The 22,790-nt window shown below is 43.4% G+C and overlaps 1 protein-coding gene across 2 annotated transcripts in view; it reads right to left on the bottom strand.

Moving 5' to 3' along the window:
• The window catches only part of RUNX2 (RUNX family transcription factor 2), a 126,811-nt gene that overhangs the window by 4,707 nt on the left and 99,314 nt on the right, over window positions 1-22,790 (bottom strand). Inside the window, exon 6 of one of the 2 annotated variants that reach the window (XM_032649928.1) lies at window positions 1,196-1,261. The exons of the other annotated variant lie outside the window; for it this stretch is intronic. Coding sequence (XP_032505819.1) covers window positions 1,196-1,261 — 66 coding nt within the window. The remainder of the gene's footprint in view (window positions 1-1,195; window positions 1,262-22,790) is intronic. 2 annotated transcript variants of the gene reach the window in all.

Raw genomic sequence — 22,790 nt, 5'->3', positions numbered from 1 at the left:
TTTGAAAGTGACCTTTTTACTAAGTCGGACACGTTTCTTTTCCTCAACCCAATATAAAGAATTTCCAAAGTGATCCGTTTTGTTTTCGGTACTCTTAGCAGGGCCCCTTGTCAATGAAGGAACGTCAAAAAGATACCCTAGCGTGGGCCTATCACTTCAACTCTTAAAATAATGTGAAATCCTGTTTTATTCCTCATCTTGGTAACAGATTTCAAAAAAAAATCAAACTAGATTTCAATGTTTTCTGGGACTATCTTACTTATCTGGGGGTGTATAGGGAGTGTCTGACCCTTAGAAATTCTCCCAAGGGTCATAAACTAGCAGGTTTTGAAAGTGGGTGGGGGGAAGGCTTGGTACCTAGGAATCACTGCATTTCAAGTCTCGATGGGAGAAGTAGGACCCGATTAAGGCCACGTGCCAACAGCAGCTTTGGGGAAAGGCTCGCTGGTAGAGGAGATAAAGCAGGAGGGTACCTCACCATCCACCCTCCGGACCCCTGTACCACATCCTACAGAATTAGCTTCAGGCCAGTTTGAACTGGGAACCTGAAGCAAAGAGTTTTCCTCGAAAATGTAAAGTCCTTTAACTTCTAAAGCTAACAGGGCGCCTCCTTAATAGATATTTCTGGCACTTAACTTATGAAACCACAGTTAGAAACTACTTCATGTGGAAATCAGTTTTCGGAAATGCCAAAAACTTATAGTTGTGATCTTTAAAGACAGGGTTATGAATTTCTAACACTGACAGAACTGTGACAAGCCGTTTTATAATACCAGTGTTCTTAAGATTTTGTTCACACCTAAAACCTTCCAATCCTTTGGATCTCATACACTTGCTTTTCCTACCACTTTTATCTGTAAGGGAAAGCACTCAGTAATTCTTGAAGGTCTCAGTGAGCAGGTACTTCTTCAGCTTTCATTTTCTTAGCCACGTTCTTGGATACTACAATATTTATTAAACGAATCATCCCAATATTTTTCTTTCAAGGTGCTGATCGAGAGTTGTTCATTTTTGTTAAAATGCATACTGCCTGTGTTCTTTATAAAATGCTCGGGGCAAGTGCCGTGATGTGCACTGATAGCAAGAAGTGACTACCTCAAAGCAATATATCGTTAACAAGGTGTTTCTCACTCATCGGACAGTCCCAGTCAGACAGCCCCACCCAGCCCAGCCCAGCAATTGTGAAAAGTCTCACCTGCCTGGCTCTTCTTACTGAGAGTGGAAGGCCAGAGGCAGAAGTCAGAGGTGGCAGTGTCATCATCTGTAAAATGAGGGGATGAGCTCTAAGTTCCCTTCCGGCTCTAACGTTCTATCACCGTGAATCCCAAGACAGGAGGAGAAGCAACGGCCTTGGGGGTGGGGAAGGGGAGGCAGAGAAGGTCCCACCCCTCACAGTACCTTCCCAGAATCCACAGGCCCATAAGCAGAGAGTAAAAAGCTGGTGAGCAGCTTCTAACACCAGAAGCAAACACTTTCAAGATGACAAACCAAAACTAGCACAGTCTGGGCAGTTACTCTCTGCTTTTTATAAATTCTTCCATCCTCCGCTGGCCTCTCCCTGACCCCACCCAAATAGGAAATTCTGACAAGCTCAGGTGTGAGAAGGTACAAGAAGTGATGAGGACAGAATCGCCAACGGGGCCAGATGAGATCTGCCATCTCCCTGCCCTGTGCTTCTGTAGTGCTTGAACAATGGGAGCAATTTCAAATGGAAAGACGGCACCCTTACAACACCAGCGTTTGCCCCCGACGGGAGCACAGAGTTCACACAGGTAGGCTCAGCGACGTAAAAAATGCTTCTCGTGGGTATTTATACTTAAAATATACTGTCGCCATAATGAAAATTCAGGTGGTTTCCCTGATTTTGAGGCAGAAGCCTCATTAAAACCCTTTATGTGGGAACCCTGCCAGTAAACTCCAGTGTGGTTTTGAATTTCTCTCTCCACCTCCCACCCCCAACTTCTCGATTTTACCTGATACATTTGTCTGATGTTTTTATTATCCATCACATGCCAGGATCACTCTACCTTTTTGGCTTCTAAATGCCAGCTAATGCAAATGGACGTTCCTTTTTCAAGTAATGAGCCCCGGCTGTGGTTTATAGAAAATAATGCAACAAACTTCCGCTGGCTTTACAGAACTCTGACCAATGACTTCTAGTCGTTTGAGACTGTCATGTCTTGAGGATTAACTCCTTCTGGGCAAAGAGAGCTCATGAGGACTTTAAAGGGATGATATGGTAATTTTTATGTTACAAAGAATAAAATTTTCTAGAACTTAGTTATTTCGTGTTACACTGCAATGTGTTCTGTAGGAAGAAATTTTAACTTGCTGCCGTATCATGTGAGAGCTCTTATATAATAATCAATGATGGGGAGATGGAAGGAATTCTAAACTTAAAAAGAAAGAACTTAAACCCCTTCCTAACCTTCGATTATTTATAATAATTATTACAGAAGCAAAGGATATAACTAAATTTTCTTTCATTGAATGGGGTTGTACCTGTACTTCTAATCTCCGTTCTGTACAAGAACTCAGTTTTCCTTTTAGACCATCTTCTCAGGTTATTTCGACCTTGTGTCCCAAACTATTCATACCCATGTCACCAGCCACATTACGTACAGCTACAAACTATCTATAGACCTGGATATTATATCAACTAAAGTAAAGAAAATATAATATCTACTTACTGAAAGGATCAGGATGAAAGCCTGGAGAGTTCTAAAAGTACTCTTACCCCAATCTAATTTTAGAAATGTAAAGCCAAAGCTCAGTAACGGCCCCAGTGATCTGCCTTGTAGCCTTAGAGCCAGTTTAAAACTCCAGATTACAACCTACCGATTAAATAAAGCCAGCACTGCCAGGAGTTACTTGAAGCCCAAGATAAACATGGTGAATCTTCCTGATAGGCTTGTTTTACCCAGCATGGAGACAAGCGTATGCTGTACAGTAAACATGGACATGATATGGAGTAGAATGCAACACTTGGGTGAATTTTCAGACAAACAAAAAATGACTTCAACAAAATTTTGCACTTGTGAAGCTTTAAACTATGCCCCCAGATTCCCTAAGGTACCCATTTATCCTCCTCTGCTAGTCTGGGGTACTCTGGTGAAAAAAAAATTCAAACCCCTCGTTGACTGTTTAGATGATCCTAATCTAACCCGCTGACAAATAGGGAAGCTGAGCGGAGAAGGGAGCCATGTGCTCTACAAAAATCACAAAGCTCCAGAGAGGCAGAACCACAGCTAGACAAGACCTCTTCGACCTCTAACCACTCTGCAGTCTTAGTCACCCTTAAGGAATTCGGTGGACACAACCACAGATAGACATTTGCTGTCTTACGAGCCTATCTGCCGAAATAAATTTGCCTAGAAATATTTAAGTAGGTTCTTCTGGCGCCCATGTGTTGCCCAATGAGAGCTACTGTTCTTGGGACACTATTTGAAAACTCTTTCGGGACTTGTTGATCTAATCTGCTCAACAGTGAGCACCTAATTCAGTTGTTCGTGGCATAATGTGAATGAGACCAAGGTCAAGGGCTTGATTCCCTTAGGACCTGCTGGTTCCCTACAGATGCATTTCATTCCACAACTGCTCGCTGCACCCTTAGCCAGTCAGACAGCTGCAGATTTATGTCGTTATCATAAATAGAGCTGCAAGAACCTTGCTCATTGAAACGGCAGCAGCAGCAGTTTTTCACAACCCAGTGTACCTGGGGAAGAATATATTAATAAAATGCCCGTGAAGCTCAAATAAAAATAAAATCAATGTTAATAGTAAAAATTTCTGGGCTTCCCTGGTGGCGCAGTGGTTGAGAGTCCGCCTGCCGATGCAGGGGACACGGGTTCGTGCCCCGGTCCGGGAAGATCCCACATGCCGCGGAGCAGCTGGGTCCGTGAGCCATGGCCGCTGAGCCTGCGCATCCGGAGCCTGTGCTCCGAAACGGGAGGGGCCACAACAGTGAGAGGCCCGCGTACCGCATAAAAAAAAAAAAAAAAGTAAAAATTTCTTGCTCCTATCCGCCAAAGTCTATGGGGAAAAACGAAATGGCCTCCCTTCACCCAACCAGGTCTCTTGGGCCTCCCAAGCAAGTGGAAAGTGTAGGGGAAAGGAGTGAAACCAAGACAAGGGAGAATAAAAGAGAAGCTCTGATCTTTTATTCTTGCAGGCTGCAAGCCTCCACTCAGCGCCTGCCACACCCCGATGGCTAAGGAGAGTTATCTTGGGTCATACTTGACTCTTAACTAGAGTGAGCTGCGGAGGGCAGTGATAGTCTAATCCCTGTTCGTCTTCCCCTTTGGGGCTTAATAACAATGATACTTGATGTTTCTAGGCCTTTACCAAGTACTTTCACATGCATTTTCTTATTCAGTAGACCCTCAAGACGTTATGGTTGGTTGAAAATGGGCCAGGAGAGCTCTCAGAAGAATGGAAATAGGAGTTTGAAAAAAATAGCAGACAGGGGTACTTGCCATTCAGGGCTGACAGCTAGGAAACATCGTACCCATGTATCACCCCCTCTCAGCAGTGGAATTTACACGCCCCAGCCAAGGAGGGCAGGTCGAGGCGGAGAAAAGGACAAGGGGCCTTGAATCCAGGTGGAACACAGATGGGCAAATGCAGAGTCCTCTGCCCTTTTTTAATGCAAGGGCAAAAATATACAGAATGAAAAGCCATCATACTTCTCGGCAATGAGGCGTTAACTTCAAAGCTTCATCGAGGCCTTCCAAATGGTAGGAGTTGTCGCCACACTAAATCTCAAATAACAACGTCCGGGTACTTTTTATTAACCCCCTCGCAGCATCCTTTCTATTGGAACATATAATACACGAGATCTCCACAGAGCCGCTCTCCTCTAAGAATCTTCCTCCCCTTCTACATTTTGGCTGCCACCTTCCCAACTGCTCTATTATATAATTTCCTATTTCACTCCTGTTCGAAATAGCATTTATTTTCCATGTCACTCTTTCGGGCCCTCAGCCACTACTTTACTGAATTATTAGCTGTTTTGTAGCCTGTGCTCTCCAACTACAAAGTAAGCTTTGGATGGTAAAGATGATTTATTTTCCTCTCATATCCCTCAGAACTGTCTATATTATAAGAGCTTAAATTTTTTTTAATATAAGTGTATGAATGGATGGATAAATCAACAAATAAGTAAATTAGCTGGGGGATCAGGAACTCCGCACAACAGCTGGTACATTTTTGACGCATCAAGAAAACAGATATTATAATAAACATTAAGAAATGCTGACATCAAACCTAAAATGTAACTCAAATATGATTCCATACCTATAAAACCTCCTAAAGCTCTCTTTAAAGGGTGTTCAAAGCTCTCCCCAAGCATTGTTACATCAGTTGACCTCACGTCTCAGACAGGGGCCCGCAAATGGCAGCTGCCACTAGTGAACGGATTCCTCTGTTTTGCCACCGTGCTGTTCCCAATATCCTGAGAGCCCGTATCTGTGTGTAAGTCTACACTGGGGAGCCACGGGGAGAAGAGAGGAAGGAGAAAGACAGCCAGGCCAGAAAGGTACAGCCTGTGGGAAGGCGAGTCAGCACGCTCCTCTCCCTCTGGACCCCAAGGTAACTGTTGCCACTAAGGTCACATGGTTTATTTGGAGTGGGCTGGAAAGCTTGCTTCCTGTCTGAATTTCTAGGTAGTATATAGAGCCAGTATGTCAGCATCATCCAGAATTGTGGATGACCTTTATAGATGACGAGATGGCACCCTGGAGACACATGGATCTGCGTGACATCCCGAGACGAAAACGTGGTCCTCCTGTCTCAGGCCCGAGTGTGCTACTCCCTGTCTGCATCCCTGACAGTGCGTGCCAGTGGGGAAACGTAGAGCTTCGGCCTTGAGCTTCCAGAGATCTGCATTCTATGAAAACACACACAGAAGGGGAAAATCTTCCACCTTTTCAGGCCACACAGGGGCAGAGCCTTGAACCACAGGGGGTCATCCCGACCCAGCACAGGTCACAGCCACCCTTCACCAGGCGTGACTGAGCAGCTCTGCAAAGGGGGTGTGGAAAATAAGGGTGAGGCTATTGGCATAGTCAGAGCCCTCTGTTCTACTCTTCCATGGTCACGTCCCACTACTGCTCAGTATGAACCTTCCTCTTTGTGGCGGGGCATGTACTCAGAACCCTCATCCCCAGACTCACGGCCACCTCTCTTTTCTCTGCCAGACCCGGGTACGTAAGCACTGCCTTCAAAGCTCACCACTACACAAGGACTTCCCAGGTATACAAATCCCTATCACCTTTTCTTTACCCTATACATCTGGAACGTTTACAGATGTAAATTTTACCACTCCATGCATTTTAAAGTATCATCACTGGTTTTAGAGAAGCATTTTCATTTTCCAGCTAAAGGGAAAGCAAATGAAGAAGAAGAACCGTGTATCCTTCTTTGAGATCCTACCTAGCAGGGGCTTCCCTGGCGGTCCAGTGGTTAAGACTCCTCACTTTTACTGTAGGGGGCACGGGTTCGATCCCTGGTCAGGGAACTAAGACCCCACACACTGTGCAGCCAAAAAAAAAAAAAAGCAGCTCTGCTACCTAGTTCACGGTATGGTACTGAAAACAGACGAGTACTTCCAAAACATCTACTAAACGAATCAGTTACTAGCATAGACCCGAGCAAGCAACATGACAGAAGCAGAAATGCTATGTAAACATTACCTAAAAATCAACTTTCGACTCTACACAGAACATTACTTTGCATTTTCCACATTGAGGTTTTAAGAGATTTTTTACGTCGGTTTTCTTACTTTCCCTGAATTTGTCCCCTCACACTAAAATGATCAAGTATCAATCACTAAATTAGTTTTACTTTTAATTTCATTAGACAATGGGTGGAAAAATATACCCCCCGTGGGAGAAATGTAATGGATCACGTTGATGGAGAAGAAAGCAGCAAAATGAGAATCTGAAATCGATTTTTTGAAGATAATGAGAGGTCAGACCAGCAAGCTCCATAGTTTTGCAAAAGAGAGGAAAAGTGCCTCGACTATCCAGTATAAATATTTATTTTCCGTGTTGTAATGAATTGTACTTTTCCACTGCACCCTCACAAATTCTGAAAGACCAGCTGATCCCAAGGCTAAGAAAGTATGCTATGCTGAAGGAAAGAGAGAGAAAAAGGAAAAATAAAAATAAAAATAAAGCCAACAACGCACAAGCTGGCAATTTTCAGAAACTTCAACCATCCCTTAAACCCACCCAAATTTTGAGGATATGGATGGAATAATACATTTCCTCTCGGTGAGAAGGAGGGAGGCCATAGATGTGCAGTGCGTGTGTGTGTGTGTGTGTGTGTGTGTGTGTGTGTCCGTGTGTGCATGGGGAGGGAGGGTAAGAGAGAAGGAAGAAACCAAAGGGTGAAGGGGGGAGAGAAACGGAGGAAAAACGAGAGAGATCTTCTTGCTAGGCCTTGATTAAGAACTTTTTAAAGGCTAGGAAGGGTGGATAGTCTTTGAAACCAGATCCGCCACAGGAAGGAGGCCAGCACCCAGGACACCGTGTCTTTCAGAAGGGGCCACCCACAGTGCCGCGGTGGTCATATGACTGCTCTGTCACATCCTGAAGCCATTTCCAGCCCATGCACACGTCTGTGCTCCCATTTAGAGAGGATGGGATATATGGGGAACACACATATGGAAACACTTTCAGAGAATCAGTTTCCATGAAATTCATAATGAGCCAAGTGGCTTCAGATGTGGTTGCGTTCCTCCGATTAGCCAGAGAAAAAAAAAGAAGGAAGAAAAGGAGGAAAAAGGGACAAATCCACCCTTTCAGACCTCATTTCAGTTTCAGAGAAATTAAAAACCACTAATGACTTATGGCTACCAAAACACAGAGCCACAATTAAGACAGGAGGAACTAGGAAAAAGAGGGACAGAGGTTTAGAAGCAACAGCCTTTCCCTCCTAAAAATAACAGCTTCGATATCAGTAATCTTGTCTTAAATCAGGGGGAGGCTTTCCTGTGATGGCATCTGCCTCGGGTGGCATAATTTTCTGACATCCTGGCAACATGCAGTGCGCATGTGCACGTGTGGGGTGGGGCCACGCGGACAGAGGCAGAGGCTAGGAGACCGGCTTTTATTCGATAACATATGTGGCCAATTAAGATTATTTTAAAAATTGCAACTAAATGATAAATTGCTCCTAAGTAAATCTTTCCAAAAAGCCTGAATGCAGAAGGGACAGCCTGGTATTTTCCTGTGGCCTGTGCTAATGGTAACTCAGACTATATTAAAAGCAGAAATTTATGAACTGGTTGAGATGTTATATATTAGACAATCAAGCTCAGCTGATAGGAAGGCATGAAATACAAGAAGGGAACAAATGGGGGAGGGACTTTAAAAAGGGACATTGAACTGATATTAGTAAGTTAAGACGTTATTTTTATATTAAAACCAAAGCAGATACACTATGGAGGAAAATTCACATTAATTTTAAGGTATAACAGGAGACAAGAAAATGCTCTCCAGGCAAGAGCTGGGGTTGTTTTGGGTTACGTCAGCAGATTGGGGGGTGCAGAGTGGGGAAGGAGCCGAGTTCCCTCTGCCCTTTGGGGTGCTCCAGTAGGAAAGTCTTTCAAGCTTGGTACGTTGTTTAGGAATGCCCTGAGGATGCGCTGGGTACCAGCACTGGCTGGTGCTTAACAGACCAGTCTTTGCTCCAAGCATAGGAATCCTCCAAGTGATTTTGTAGTCACAGCATCCCATGGTGTCACAGGTTTTACTACGGGGAAAGAGATTCGAAGGTTCCCACCTGCAGAGGATCTGTACTCCATGGGAGATGTCTACTCACGTTACGGCGAGTCTACTCACATTAAACCCTCACCCCAGCCCTGGGAGGGAGACAGTTATCACTGACCCCACATTATGGATGACAAACTGAAACCCCAAGAAGCAAAGTGATTTCCTCAAGGTTACAGACCAGTAAATGGTGGCCTGGGACCTGGCCCCAGACCTAGGGGGCTCAGCTGCCACAGTCCCCTCCACGGTTCAGGGATTCTGTGTCACTTTCATGCGAGTTCTAACATACTGGTGGCCATGCCTACCTGGAGGGCAATGATGGAAAGGGTTCTGATCAATTGTCAGTGACAGGCCTGGGGATGGAGGTGGGGATGGGATGCGGAATGGGGTGGGGTGGGGGGGGCTGATTCCTGCCACCTATTTTCCGTGCTCGACTCAGCCCCAGAATTCTCATGTGGTCCTTACCGTTGATGTTTTGAGTGACCGTAGCAAGTCACTTTATTTATTCCCCAGGTTCTCTCACTGGGTAAGACTCTTGTACGTGAGAACGGGCAAAAGTACACAGCAAAGAGTAAACATCTCCATCTCAAAAGGGTATTCCTTCATACGGTATTATTTGAATTAGTAGAGCCAGAGATGAAGGAAAATTTAAAAATTGGGTCCAAGCTAGGAAAGACGTGAGCTGAGAATTAGAATCCTGAAACTCCTGATTCACTCCACACACCCAGCTCCAGGCCCAACCAAACTCTTCTGTTAAAAAAAAAAAAAAAAAAAAAAAAAAAAAAGCCTCTTGCAGTGGGAAAAGGAGGCTAGGAGAGCAAATAATCACCATAGCGACCACATTCCACCATCCCCTAAATGCGCAGACTGTTTTCAGATCCAGCTCGATTCTCCCCTTCTTAAAGTAGGAACAGATAGACTAAATCCAGCACCAATGCAATTTCAGACTCTCCCTGTGACTGACTCTAGCGCTGACCCAGGAAGGCTCCAGGCAGCAGCTGCCTTGGAGGTAGCATCGCTCAAAATGTGACAAGCTCGGGGCACCGTTTTTTTCAAATAAAATTCCCTTCAAAGGGCTTAGCGCCCTGGTGTGGTCCCACAGCCCTGAAGCCATCCTGAACCTTAACGCCTGTGTCTCAAACCACCCGATGCCCCAAGACCCAGAATGTGAACCAGATGACCAAAGTGCTCTGGTTCAGGCTCGAAGTCAGCTCCACAAGCTACAGCTCTCCCAGGCCTGATATGACCCACGGTAATCTGGGATCAAAGCCACAGGCTTCAGCCTCAAGCTGTGTCCTGCCGGGACCTGTCCTTACCCGTGCCCTCTCTCCCTCTCCAGTCAGATGCATCCACTTACCGGCTCCCTCTGCCTATGGCCTGGGAGGGGTTCCTGTCCCAGGGAGACCATGTAAGAGGCTTCCTGGTTGTGACAGAAGGTAGCCTTAGATCCAAGGTCCACTTGTGTGTGTGTTGTATCTGCTGCCCAGATGGCTTATCAATCCTCGTCACATCCAACTTGCTGGTTCCTCAAGCTTTCCTACCTGTTCTGTGACTTCACGTCACTCTTTTTACTCGGGTTTGTCTGTATGTTTCTAGATCTTTCTATTAGGTACACAGTCATCATTTGCTGGAGTAACAATCCTGTCCCAACTTCCCTTTCCAGTTTCGTTTCTCACTCTCCTTCTTCGGGAGCTCTACAATCCATTCAGACTGGACCCCTGTCCGTGTTCTGTCCTGTCCACCTTCCATTTTCCCTCCTTCAGGCGCTGGGTTTACGCTATTCCCCTCAGCCCTCAGTGCCCCCACCTCCACTCTATCTCAATCCCTTGAAATTCTAAGCAGCCTGTAAAATCTACCTCACAATCCCCCCCCTCCCCTTCCAAGAGTCTTCTCGTGTTCTTGCTTTAGCCCAGAGTGACCCCTCCTTCCTCTGCACCTCGTTCTTCACTTATATTTCTCTTCTAGGCAGGCGTGCACATGCAGAGGACCTACAATCACCTCACCACTTCTACCAGCCTGTAAATTCCTCGAGAACGACGACTCTGTCCTCCATATCTTCAAACGCACTGTAGCTCCTCTCAGAGTGACATTCGGGAAGTTTTTAAATGTGTGTGAGAGGAGAAAGAGATGGTGATGCCAGGTTTGACCTAAAGCCTTGCCTCTAACTGCATTTTGCCTGTGCCTTCTGATTTCTGCCTGTCCATCTGTAGCCGACGGCTTTTCCTGACCTACGACCCCTGTGGTTTACTTGCACCGAAAGGGCTCAGTTTAGTCCCAGACCCACAGCACTGCTCTGCCCACAAGTTCTGGGGTGCATCTCTCGTTCTAACCTGTCCCCTGGGTTTGCTCCCTTATACTAAGAGCAAAAATTTGTTCTGGCTTTTTCAGTCCCAAGCAAACTGTCCTGTCCCACGTCGACACTGACTCTCAAAAATAATAGTTCAATTAAAAAATCATGTTGCAAATGGGTACATTGCTTTTTAGGTTGTCACTGTTTTTACATACATCTGGTTTTACCTTCACAAAAAAGCCCAACTGATGTGGAAGCTCAGTCAAGGAAAGGAGGCACCAACTCAAGGACGCAGCCAATTAGCGGCAGAGCCAGGATGGAATTGTTGCATTTCCTAATTTGTCCCTTTTCCCCACTCAACTTGTCCCTTTAGCGTCTACTACTTTTCATCCTAAGAGAAGTCCTGACAGGGAGAAAGATGGTATTTCTTTAACAACGGGGATGATCTTGATTGAAGTTTTTTTTTTTTAAGTGATGACCGGCATGCCTTCTCACATTGAAGGTTTATATCCAGTAATATCAGAAACCAAACTACAACCTTTTATTTAACTGAAAAACTGACTCACTTTGAAAAGAATTTCTTTTTCTTTCTTGCTAGGATTCAGCCTAAAACCATGTACAAGTCTTCATACCATCCTGAGACAATGCTCCTTATGTAACTTCCGAATCCAAACACAGTGTTGCAGTAACTCGTTCCTCTGACATTCTGAGTTTTTCCACTCAGGCCCTGCACGCGGAATTAACTCAAAACTTCTGCAAGAAAAACCTCCCTTTTAGAGTTTGATTTGGCATCCATTTCAAAGAGCTGTTTGTATATTTTAGAATATGGAGAATTTTCCTTTGATTGAAACCTCTCTTTTCACAATGGACAAGAGATGATTTCTCTTCTGAGTGATTTAAACAAAAACAAACACATCTTAGTTACATAGAACCTTGTTCTCAAAGTGGGTTTTTTTGACACAAATCAAACCCTACAGATTGTAAAGCATTTGGCAAAAGCCTTCAAACAGCCAAAGCCAAATAGTGAAATTTTCCTTGTTGTAGGAGATAAACAAATACTAAGGCAAATCGAAAAAAAAAAAGAAAAAGAGGACCTCCTTTCACTTTCTACTCTGCCCGATAACATTGCCCTCTCAACACACACACCCACCCCTGCAGAGGGGTTTCATCCTCAATGTTTATTCCTGGTGCTATAGTAATAACCCTGCCGCAAATGGACAATTTCAACATCTGTTTGTGGCTGCTCCCAGACTCCTTGTACTTCTTTAGGACATGAAGACCGCTGTCTCCCAAGTGTAAACAGACACACCTAGTTATGCATTAAGGTGTCTGAGAGGAGCTACTTGTTTCGATGACAAAAAAAAAAAAGAGGGCCTGGTCAGCTCCATATCCTTGAGAGAAACACACAAAAACACAACTAATAGTCCAACAGTAGCTCCTCCAACAGTGGAAGTTCTCTGCCTGCCTGAAACCTGAGCCCTATTTTTCCCCAGCCTGGGAATACTGTCCACTGAGTGTGCTCTAGATGTGGCCCAAAACAGCTGATGACCGGCCAGGAGAGATGGTGCTGTCACCGATGTGGAGCAGAGTCTACTCGGTCTATTCATAAGGAGTTAATTCGAGGGTGAAAAGAGGAAAGGGGCAAAGGAGATAATTCAGGGATAGCTTTTTTTTTTTCCTTCAGATCACAATGGCCATGTGTAGCAATAGCAAAATAATGTCAGTGGTCTATTAGATATGTAGCAGGAGAATAGGATTCTAGAGCCTTGGGCTAGCAGTCGGGGTTGGGGAGGGTTCTGGTCACAGCAGTGTCCCTAAATGGGAAGGGTGATCATGGTGGAGCCCCCTCCCACACCATTCTTTGTCAGTAAAATGATGGAACTTGACTCAATCATCTTTATGGGTTTCCAGCTCTAAAATTCGAATTCAGCTACATATTACAAAACCTTGAGAATTCCAAAAGTACCTTTAAAATTCTATTAGAAGTGCTGTTCCTCTAAAGAAAGGTGCCCATTCATTAAAAAAACAGCATTACAGTCTTTTTTTAAATGAAATATGTAAATCCACTGTGCGAAAAATACCAGGTTTCCCTCGATATACAAAATGCCGATTAGAAAATTAAGTTCTTCCACAAAATAAAAAAAGTATAACTGTTAACAACAGTTTGCAAGGAGGCCAAAAGAAAATGGGAACACTATTAGCTTTTCAAGAAAGCTTTTCGTCATTAAATTTAGCAGTAAAGGGGGTTAAAATTTGCTTTAGGCTCACACGTTCAATGAGAGATATGATGTGAGCTATTTCTCTTTCGTCTTCGTTCTCGACTTTTCCAGAAAATTGTTTTGATCTGACCTATCTGAAATTAATATAAATATTTATATCCACCTTTCCAACTCCTGCAGGATAGGATATACTGTTATGCATAATTTAAGTAGCTTGGGGCTTCCCTGGTGGCGCAGTGGTTGAGAGTCCGCCTGCCGATGCAGGGGACACGGGTTCGTGCCCCGGTCTGGGAGGATCCCACGTGCCGCGGAGCGGCTGGGCCCGTGAGCCATGGCCGCTGAGCCTGCGCGTCCGGAGCCTGTCCTCCGCAACGGGAGAGGCCACAACAGTGAGAGGCCCGCGTAACGCATAAAAAAAAAAAAAAAAAAAAAAAAAAAAATAATTTAAGTAGCTTAAGTTTCCTTGCCCCACACATAAAAATACATACTTTCAGGTTTTAAGATTTCATTAACATGTACATTTTTCATCTCAGAATAAAATTCAGGTTTACAAAAATCAGAAGGTGGATTATTTCCACTGCTGTTTCTGGTAGGAATCTGGTGGATTTTACTTTATTTTGGGTTCTCTGACCTGTAAGCATGAACACTGGCTACTTAGGAAGGATTACTGGTGTGTTAGGTCCCCCAAAGGTAGCCTGGAAAGACCAATGTGATAAAAATCCCTCTTAGGATGACACCCTATAGGTTTCGTAGCAAAATCTGGCTCTGATGTGGAGACCCCTATGACAACGCATGATGGGGAAAGCACACTTGGAGCCCAGAGATGTGGGGTTGAGTCTTTCCCTCCCCCATCTCCCCATGTGACCTAGAGGTCAAGTCTCTGACTGTCCCCAAGCCCAAACTCCTACTGGCAAAACAGGGACTATAATAACGTCTATACTCCAATGAGCTGCTGTGAGGTCAAATGAGAATGTCTGTGTCTCTCTTTTCTATATATTTAAAACACTATCTAAATATTATTATCATTATTAATACTGAGTTTTGCTATGCACTTAATTTTACTATCACCTTTGGATATAGTTGCTATTGTATAATCCTTCCCGTTTTCCTCTGCACCTAATCTGTTGTAACACGGTGTTCTTCTTCTGCAGGCCTTAAGTAACTTCTGCCATCAGAAAAGCCACTGTTATCGATGATGTGAGCATCCTGGGTCTTTTCAGTGTCCTCTTGGGAGCTGCTGAATTAGAGCAGCAGGAGAGCTCCAGCCTCCCCACCACGAGGACGATTCCCTGGTGGTGTCTTCAGTTTTTCTTCACACGTTCAGGGGCGCCTGCCCGAATCTCCACGTCTCCTGGCCGACCCAGCCTTCAGACCAGCATCCTCTGAGCCTGACGCGCTGCTGGAGGCCCCTCGTCCTCAAACTGCACTGGGCCATGGTCCTTGTCACACCCAGTGTGATGCCACCGGAATCCACAGTCCCAACCCGCAGGTTGTATTTGTACAAATCTCTTTATTCATCCCCTGTTTCCCTCAAGGCTAACTTGCCTATTTGTTCTATTTGTTAGAGCTCACTTGCCACATTTTTCAGTAACTGCAGAGTTTTACCTCAGTGTGAATGGCTCCAATTTGCCTTCTCCATAATCTCAAGTGGTACTTGCTTATTCGATTTTTACAAACTTTCAGAAAGATTTTTTTCTCCAACTTCCAAGCGGAAGTTCTGTTATTTACCATTTGAAATGTTACCTTTGCATTAAAATGTTAGCAGGAAGACCCTTGGGTGGGGTTCACTTTGGTGAAATAGTTTTTCTCTTAATTTAGGCACCAGGGAACATGGCAAAGAGCTGGGCAATGCCACGAAGCCACCTGCAGGGACCCAGGGCATAAGCTGTGGCTTCAAGCTGACACTTCAAATACTAGCTTGGAAGGTCTGCACAGGGGCTGAAACACAACCACAACGCCAGTTTTCTATTTCCAAGGTCCCTAAATAGACGCCTAGTTATCTATCTCCTTGCCCACTTTTATAGTGATTTTCAACACAATACTGCAAAGTTATAGCAAAAAAGAACAGGACCAAAGCCTTAAAACTGGAAGGGACCATGAGCCTGATCAAGACCACCCCTCGGGCTTCCCTGGTGGCGCAGTGGTTGGGAGTCCGCCTGTCGATGCAGGGGACACGGGTTCGTGCCCCGGTCCAGGAAGATCCCACATGCCACGGAGCGGCTGGGCCCGTGAGCCATGGCCGCTGAGCCTGCGCATCCGGAGCCTGTGCTCTGCAACGGGAGAGGCCACAACAGTGAGAGGCCCGCATACCGCAAAAAAAAAACAACACACACACACACACACACACACACACACACACACACACACACACACACACAAAAGACCACCCCTCGTTTGAGGAAGAAGCAAGTCTGACCATCAGGATTCAGACCTGGCTCCTGGGGAGAAAACAGCCCTCCTTCTCAAGCCTGTTGTCTTTAAGTTTTATTCCTTTTAAAAAGTGCCTATTTTTTTTTCCCCCAGTGGCCTGTTATTTGGTGTTTCTCAATCTGGTTTTGCATCCTCCTTACACTGAGTCTTTTGGTTTCAATCTTCCTTGACTGCTCTATTCTAAATGACAAAGCCAGAGAGAAAGGTTAAGAATGAGCTTCCACAGCTAAAGAAATGTCCCACCTGTTATCCGGAAGTCCAATCCATCAAGTTTTCAGAGCCCCTGGAATTATTCTACATGTCCCATCCCAGGAGATGCTGATGCCCTTTGAATCGTACCTTATTTTGGGTCCTTTGGGCTTCCAAAACTCAGTATAAATCCATCAACTAAATTTTAAGTGGATCAGGTCACCGAGAAATATGCTCCCCAGACTCTGATTTTACTGCTCTCCTTTCCTTTAAAACAAGCTAACAAATGGTGGTAACAGTTTTCAGGACACACCTCCCTCTGCACCTTGGCACTGCAGGAAGAAGAGGACGCTGGTGTCCATGGAGAGCAGGACTTTTGTTGCTTTTCAAACAGGCAATGTCAAAAGTGCTCATATCTTCGTAAGATCTGGAAGCTAATTACTAGAACCACAAATGGAAGGTTTGGGGGTGGGGGGAGGGAAGACTCCCTCTTGAAGGCCCGGTTAAAGGATTGGAGAAGGGAGTGATCACTGACTACAGCAGTGACTCTATACAAGAGTCTCAGCTGTTTGAAGATTCCTCCTTTAACCCTAGTTTGTGCTTATGAGATTCTGCTTAGAACAAGTCCCTCATCCCTTATCAACTCAAGTTCTTCCCAGTTTAAGCCATGTCCCCATTTCTCAGTCCTCTGGGAGGCAGGTGTCCGGGGTTGTTGACTCCATTCCCAGTGAGCACAAGTACTGGTGGCTCACCCAGCTTTCCTTGTCTCAAATGCAGGAGATGAGCTAGCAAGCCTGATGTAAGGAACCCCCAGCCCCTTGCCCAGGGGTCTCCTCCCGTCAGGGCTGTTGCCACACACGCTTCCCTTGTGATCATCTAATAGCCCCTGCACAGCATTTCACTCCATCTTAAAAGCAGTGTATAGCATATAGTATATAAAGGCCATGAAAGACATAAAAACACAATACCTACATTTTAAGAGGAGGACATACAATGCGGGTCAGTCCTCCTAATTAATCTCATCAGTGCACTTCACTTCACTGCACTGTAGTCGGGGTTTGCACGGTGCCAAGGAAGGGGAGCTACTGGAAATAATCAGATTAATGTGTCAATGAAAACAACCAAACCAAACATTTCAGCTCTCAAAATGGATTGCTGGCCTGAATTTTCCAGGTGGGTGGTTCTGTATTCACCTAATAAATCAAGCAATTCCTGAATTACCACTTCACTCTGGGGTGTATGAACAGCGTCTAAACATTAACTACGGTTTTATAAGATGCAGTACTATTCCTTTTAAAGTAAACCAATGACTGGGGTGGAGGGAGCATTACTGAAACATTTTGATGATACAGGGGTATTTGCAAATACCGCCTCCAATCCGCAGTCTCCCCATCCCCATCCCTTCCAGCTAAGCATAAAGCACCGTCCTGTCACCAGCATGACTGCCACAGCCTCCCGGCCACACCCTTGCTTTCTCCCTCATCCTCCTACAAAATTCTCCCCCAAACAGCCAGAGTGACCTTTGAAAGATAGAAATCCATTTTTATCGTGACCTTGCTTAAAATCTGCCAGTGGCTCATCACTGTAGGTACCTGCAAATCCAAACGTCTCATCCTGACCAGCGAGGCCCTGCATGACCTGGTTCCCATCCCTCTGACGGCATCTCACCTTCTACACACTCCAGCCACTGGGCATTCTTCTTGCCCACTGCCTGGGGTGATGGGGCAGAGCTACACCTCCTGGCTATTTGGATCTCAGCTTAAATGCTTCTTCCGCATCACATCACCCTATTTTATTTTTTTCACAGCACATATCCCTAGATAATATTTTCTTATTTTCAACTGTCTACCCTTCCCCAGGAAAAGCTACCATGTATTGAGTGCCAGGCATTATTCTAAGGGCTTTACATATATTAACTACCTTTGAGTCCTCATAACAACCTTTCTACATTGGTGATATTATTATTACTATTATTAGCCCATTTTACAGATAGAAAAGTTGTGGTATGGACAAGCTAAGTAATAAACCCAAGATCACACAGCTAGTGAGTGAAGAGTCCTGGATTTAAACCCAGGGAGCCTGGCTCCAAAGACTGAATGTTTAATCACCACGTCATACGCCATTAGAAAAAGCTCCCTGAGCTTTTACTAATCACCGTATTAATAAAGATTTTTATCATGTGGACATAAAACACTATGATAGCAATACATCACTAAAAGGAAATTTGTTATAATTCTAATCATATTTTCTCTAAATATATCTAATTTCTTTAATATAGAAAGTCTGGTCTCTGATCCCATTTATTCTGTTATTTACAAAATTCACCTTTTGTTTTAATAACCTTTAGCTTACAAGATTCGCATTTCTCCAGTGAGATAAAGTACACTTCATTATAACCATCCTCTGGTAAAGAGTGTGTAACACAGAAAAGTTGCATAAAGCCACGCAAGGGTGTGTAAAATGTCAATGAAATTAAGTTCCTTAATTTTAAATTAAAGCTGGGGTTTCAAAATCTGTCTGCAGACCCTGACACACATGCACATATATGAGGCTTCATCATGTACAGAAGCTCAGCTGTGGTCAAGTGTCAAGTTCTTTGGCATTAATTAACCTGATCTTAGGTCGCTTCTCATCAGAATCAACTGGAGCACAAGACAAAGCTTTCCCTGACATCTGTAGTAGTTATTCCTATAAATTTAGTTCATAAATCAAATACTATACTAGCCTTTATTCTTATTATGAGTGGCAGTATCCAGTTTTCTGATGTGCTTTCAGGCCTTAATTTAGAATCACAGACATTCAAAGCTTCACGAATATCTAGCCCAACTAACTCATTTCACACCTGAGGAAACTAAGACCCATGGAAGTTAAGTGACCTGCTCAAGAACTCAGAGGCACATCCAAAATTAGGTGTCAGGTTCCTCAATTCCCAGCCAAGTGCTGTTTCCAACACACGTCCAGTGATGCTATGAGAGTTTAATAACTGTGCCATATGCCTGGGCCTCAGAAGAAATGTTTTTCTGATAAACCAAGTCAATTCAACACAATTTTATTGAACAACTGCTACTTTATCACTGTTGGGTTCTATTCTCTTTGGGGATGCGTGTCCCAAATTTAAATGCTTCAATCATTTGCTGGATTAAAAAGATTATTTAAGACTTTACTAGCCCTTCAAAGAGATACTAATCCAACTATATCAATAATCACATTGAATGTCAATGGTCTAAATGCACCATTAAGACAGAGACTGTTAGAGTGGATCAAAAAAAAAGACCCAATTGTATGTTATCTACAAGAAAGGCACTTTAAATATAAAGGCACACAGAGATTATGTAGAGCAATGGGAAATCCCTTTCATTGCTGGTGGGAATGCAAAACGTACAGCCACTTTGGGAGACAGCGTGGCCGTTTCTTACAAAACTAAGCATACATTTACCATGCGATGAGGCAACTGAACTCCTCGGCATTTACCCAAAGGAGTTGAAAACTGACGTCCATGCAAAACCTACACACAGATGTTTATATATTGTGAGGTACTCACAATACCCATGAAGTGGTATGGTGTTATTGAAAGACTCGGAGTAGTCATAAATGTACACTGCAAACTCTAGGGCAACCACTAAAAAAAGGTTAAAGAAGAAGTAGAACTGATATGCTAAGAAAGGAGAGAAAAGAGGATCATATAAAACACTCAATTAAAACCACAAAAGGCAGAAAAGAGTGGAAGGCAAAAATCAGATAAATAGCAAGGGCAATAAAAAGAAAAGAGTAACAAATGTGGTAGATGTTATTCCAACTATATCAATAATCACTTTAAATGTCAATGGTCTAAATGCGCCAATTAAAAGAGAGAGTGGATGGAAAACCAAGACTCAGCTAATGCTTCAAAGGTATGGTACTCTTGACAACCTATAAACTTCTAAGGTCAGAAAAAATGGAACTTGTTCTATTAACTGCCCAGGAAGTCAAACTCTTTCCTTTTTGGAATCTTTTTTTTTTTTTTTGCGGTTCGCGGGCCTATCACTGTTGTGGCCTCTCCCGCTGCGGAGCACAGGCTCCGGATGTGCAGGCTCAGCGGCCATGGCTCACGGACCCAGCCGATCCGCGGCATGTGGGATCTTCCTGGACTGGGGCACGAACCCGTGTCCCCTGCATCGGCAGGCAGACTCTCAACCACTGCGCCACCAGGGAAGCCCCTTCTTTTTGGGATCTTTAAGGCCAATTCTCCACCACTCCTTTAAGCAATACTGAGAATCACTGTTTTCCCAGGGTGTAGGTTGGGAGCTTACAGCTTTGTTATTTTTGATGATGAGTACCACAACAGTATTATCAGACTTTTTCCTCTTTTCCAAGCCTGTTTTTATTTCCTCTGTAGTTGTTATTTAGAAAGGGTTCTTCTTAATTACATGTGGATTTATTGTATCCACATCAATGGGTTTGTTACTGATTTATTATGAATCACTGCTCTCCTTGGCATAGGGTGGAGTGTTTATAACCATCCTTATACTTGTTATTATTATTCCATTAATGATAACATTATTATTAATTACAACAGGAAGCTGGAATGGTGACCATTTGGGTTGGAGACAGCTGTAGCCAACGTTTGAATACAGAAACATTGGTCTTATCCCAGTCCCCCATGCTTGGCTGTTTCTAAGCTGGTCACTTAAGGTGAAAGTCTCTCTGGAAAAGATATGACAACTTCCTGTGGAAGAAATCCTTTGAGATATTCAGGGACAATATTGCCTGAGCAGTATTTTAATTTACATGATGTTCATAGACTTGACATTCATGAATTTCTTGAGAGTCACATCAAAAAAATAATAATTTGGACAGTTTAGTCAAATGGGATCCTAGATTTACCTCAGACCAAGTGACTTATGTTCCAACCCAATTTAATAATATATGCCTTCCTATTTGTTTTATGAAAATGAACTGTTGAAATAAAATACTACCCAAAACCTTGGAACAATTCAAATTTAAGGGCTGTAATCTACGTTGTATCATACAGAATTTAAATTATTCAAAAGCTTTTTACTTGTTTAGTTATATCTTTCTGAGTTCTCCCTTATAACTATTTCCACATATTAACAAACCTAAAAACTAACTTAATATAATCATGCAGTTTCTCTTTCCCTTTTTCTACCAGCACTGATCAAGTAATATTTCCTGAGAAAGCAGTGCTCAATAAGGTAACAACATAATACTAATAATGTATTTTTCCTGAAAAAAAGTAAGTAGTAGCTTGGTTGATATTTAGGATTATCCCAAATAAGAGACCCGTTAAGAATAATCACATGTATTTTCATTCTAAATGGAGTGAATAGGTAAATACATGCACATATGCATGTATATGTTAGAGCACATATCTAACAGTGTTCCTTCACTTTAAAAGAGACAGTGGAAAATTCTATAACATAATTATGTGCTAGGACCATATGTGTGTATACAGAATATGAAATTAAGGTAAATGACAATTATCCTTAGTCTCCTATACAGCCCCACTTCTAGATCCATTAGCCAATTCCTAATGGTCAGAGCATAGTTAACCCTGAGGCATGCAGCCCGGACTACTGGGTAGACTTTTCTTCTTCAGGCACGGACTTCCCATGAGCATCTACATGCAGAGCAGAGAGAGGGTAACAGAGGTAGCAAAGGATTAGAAGGCCAGGTCCTTGGCCTAAAGGAAGCTTTCAATCTAGCTGGGAAAAGACAAGGCCTTATATGTTCTTGTCATATCTTAAGAAACATTATGAAACCACACGTATCAACAAGTGTCATTTTTTTTTTCAGCTGAAAACGTAATTGTTGAAGCAATTCAGAGTAAAAATATAATCTGAGCAGAATGGAATTGAATTTTAATTTCCTAAAGGAGAAGACTTTAAGTTTATGCAGGGGCAAAAGAGATTTCCTTTCACGAAAATCCTGAGCAGTTTTTGCATATTCTGGCATCCACACGAGCTGGTATCATAATGTAACCGTTTCATATTCCCATCATGTCTTCTGAATGAGACTGAAACCTTCCTGAAGGCAGAGATGATGTCTTCTGTTTTGCTTTTATTCACTGCCTGCCTAAGCACATTTTAAGTCACATACTAAGTATCTGTTGACCTGACTTGAAATGGCTGAAATGAATTGAAGAAAGACACTTGAGGTTGGAAAGAAAGCAAGAGACTACTAATATATTGGGTGACATTAATAAAAATCCAAAGTTCTTGACAGGTAGAAACTATTACCTGAATTAAATAAAATAAAACCTAACAGGAAGAACTATAAATTTCTATACTTGGATCTAAAAAAAAAAAAAAACAAACTGCAGAAGTTAGAAATGGGAGAAGCGCAGCTTGACAGGAAGTGGCAAATATGAGAAAACAGTGTAACATGGCCACCAAAGAACCAAGACCACGTTAGCTGGCACCAGCAGGGGCCAAGAATAAAGAAGTCTGGTTCTCGATGCCAGGCATTAAGAGGGCCACTGAGAAAGTGTAGTTTGCCCAGAGACCACTGACCAGGACGGTGAGGTGATGTGTCACCAAACCCCATCATACGGCAAGAGTTTAAAAAGGGCGGGGGGGAAGAATAGGTGAAAACAGGAAAAATTCAGAAGACTTTGTGAGAAATGACAGTTGTCCAAACCAGATCTCTTGCTTTGTTTTGGAGGAATAATTTTGCTTCACTTTATGGCTTAGTTAATATAATTTCTATCGTTTTCTCAGAAAAGATTTTGACACTTTATTACATGACGGCTATAATTAATGTCAGACTCTAAATTAGAAATCAAAAACTCTATTTGATCATTTGGTTTCAAGCTGGATCTAAAGTATGTTTTGGCATGATTACTAACTGTTAGCAGCAAGTACTGGAAACAGATGCAGTCTTGATATGTGT

The sequence above is a fragment of the Phocoena sinus genome, chromosome 11 (genome assembly GCF_008692025.1).
Source record: "Phocoena sinus isolate mPhoSin1 chromosome 11, mPhoSin1.pri, whole genome shotgun sequence".
Taxonomy (NCBI): Eukaryota; Metazoa; Chordata; class Mammalia; order Artiodactyla; family Phocoenidae; genus Phocoena; species Phocoena sinus.
This window is presented reverse-complemented; position numbering and strand designations above follow the sequence as displayed.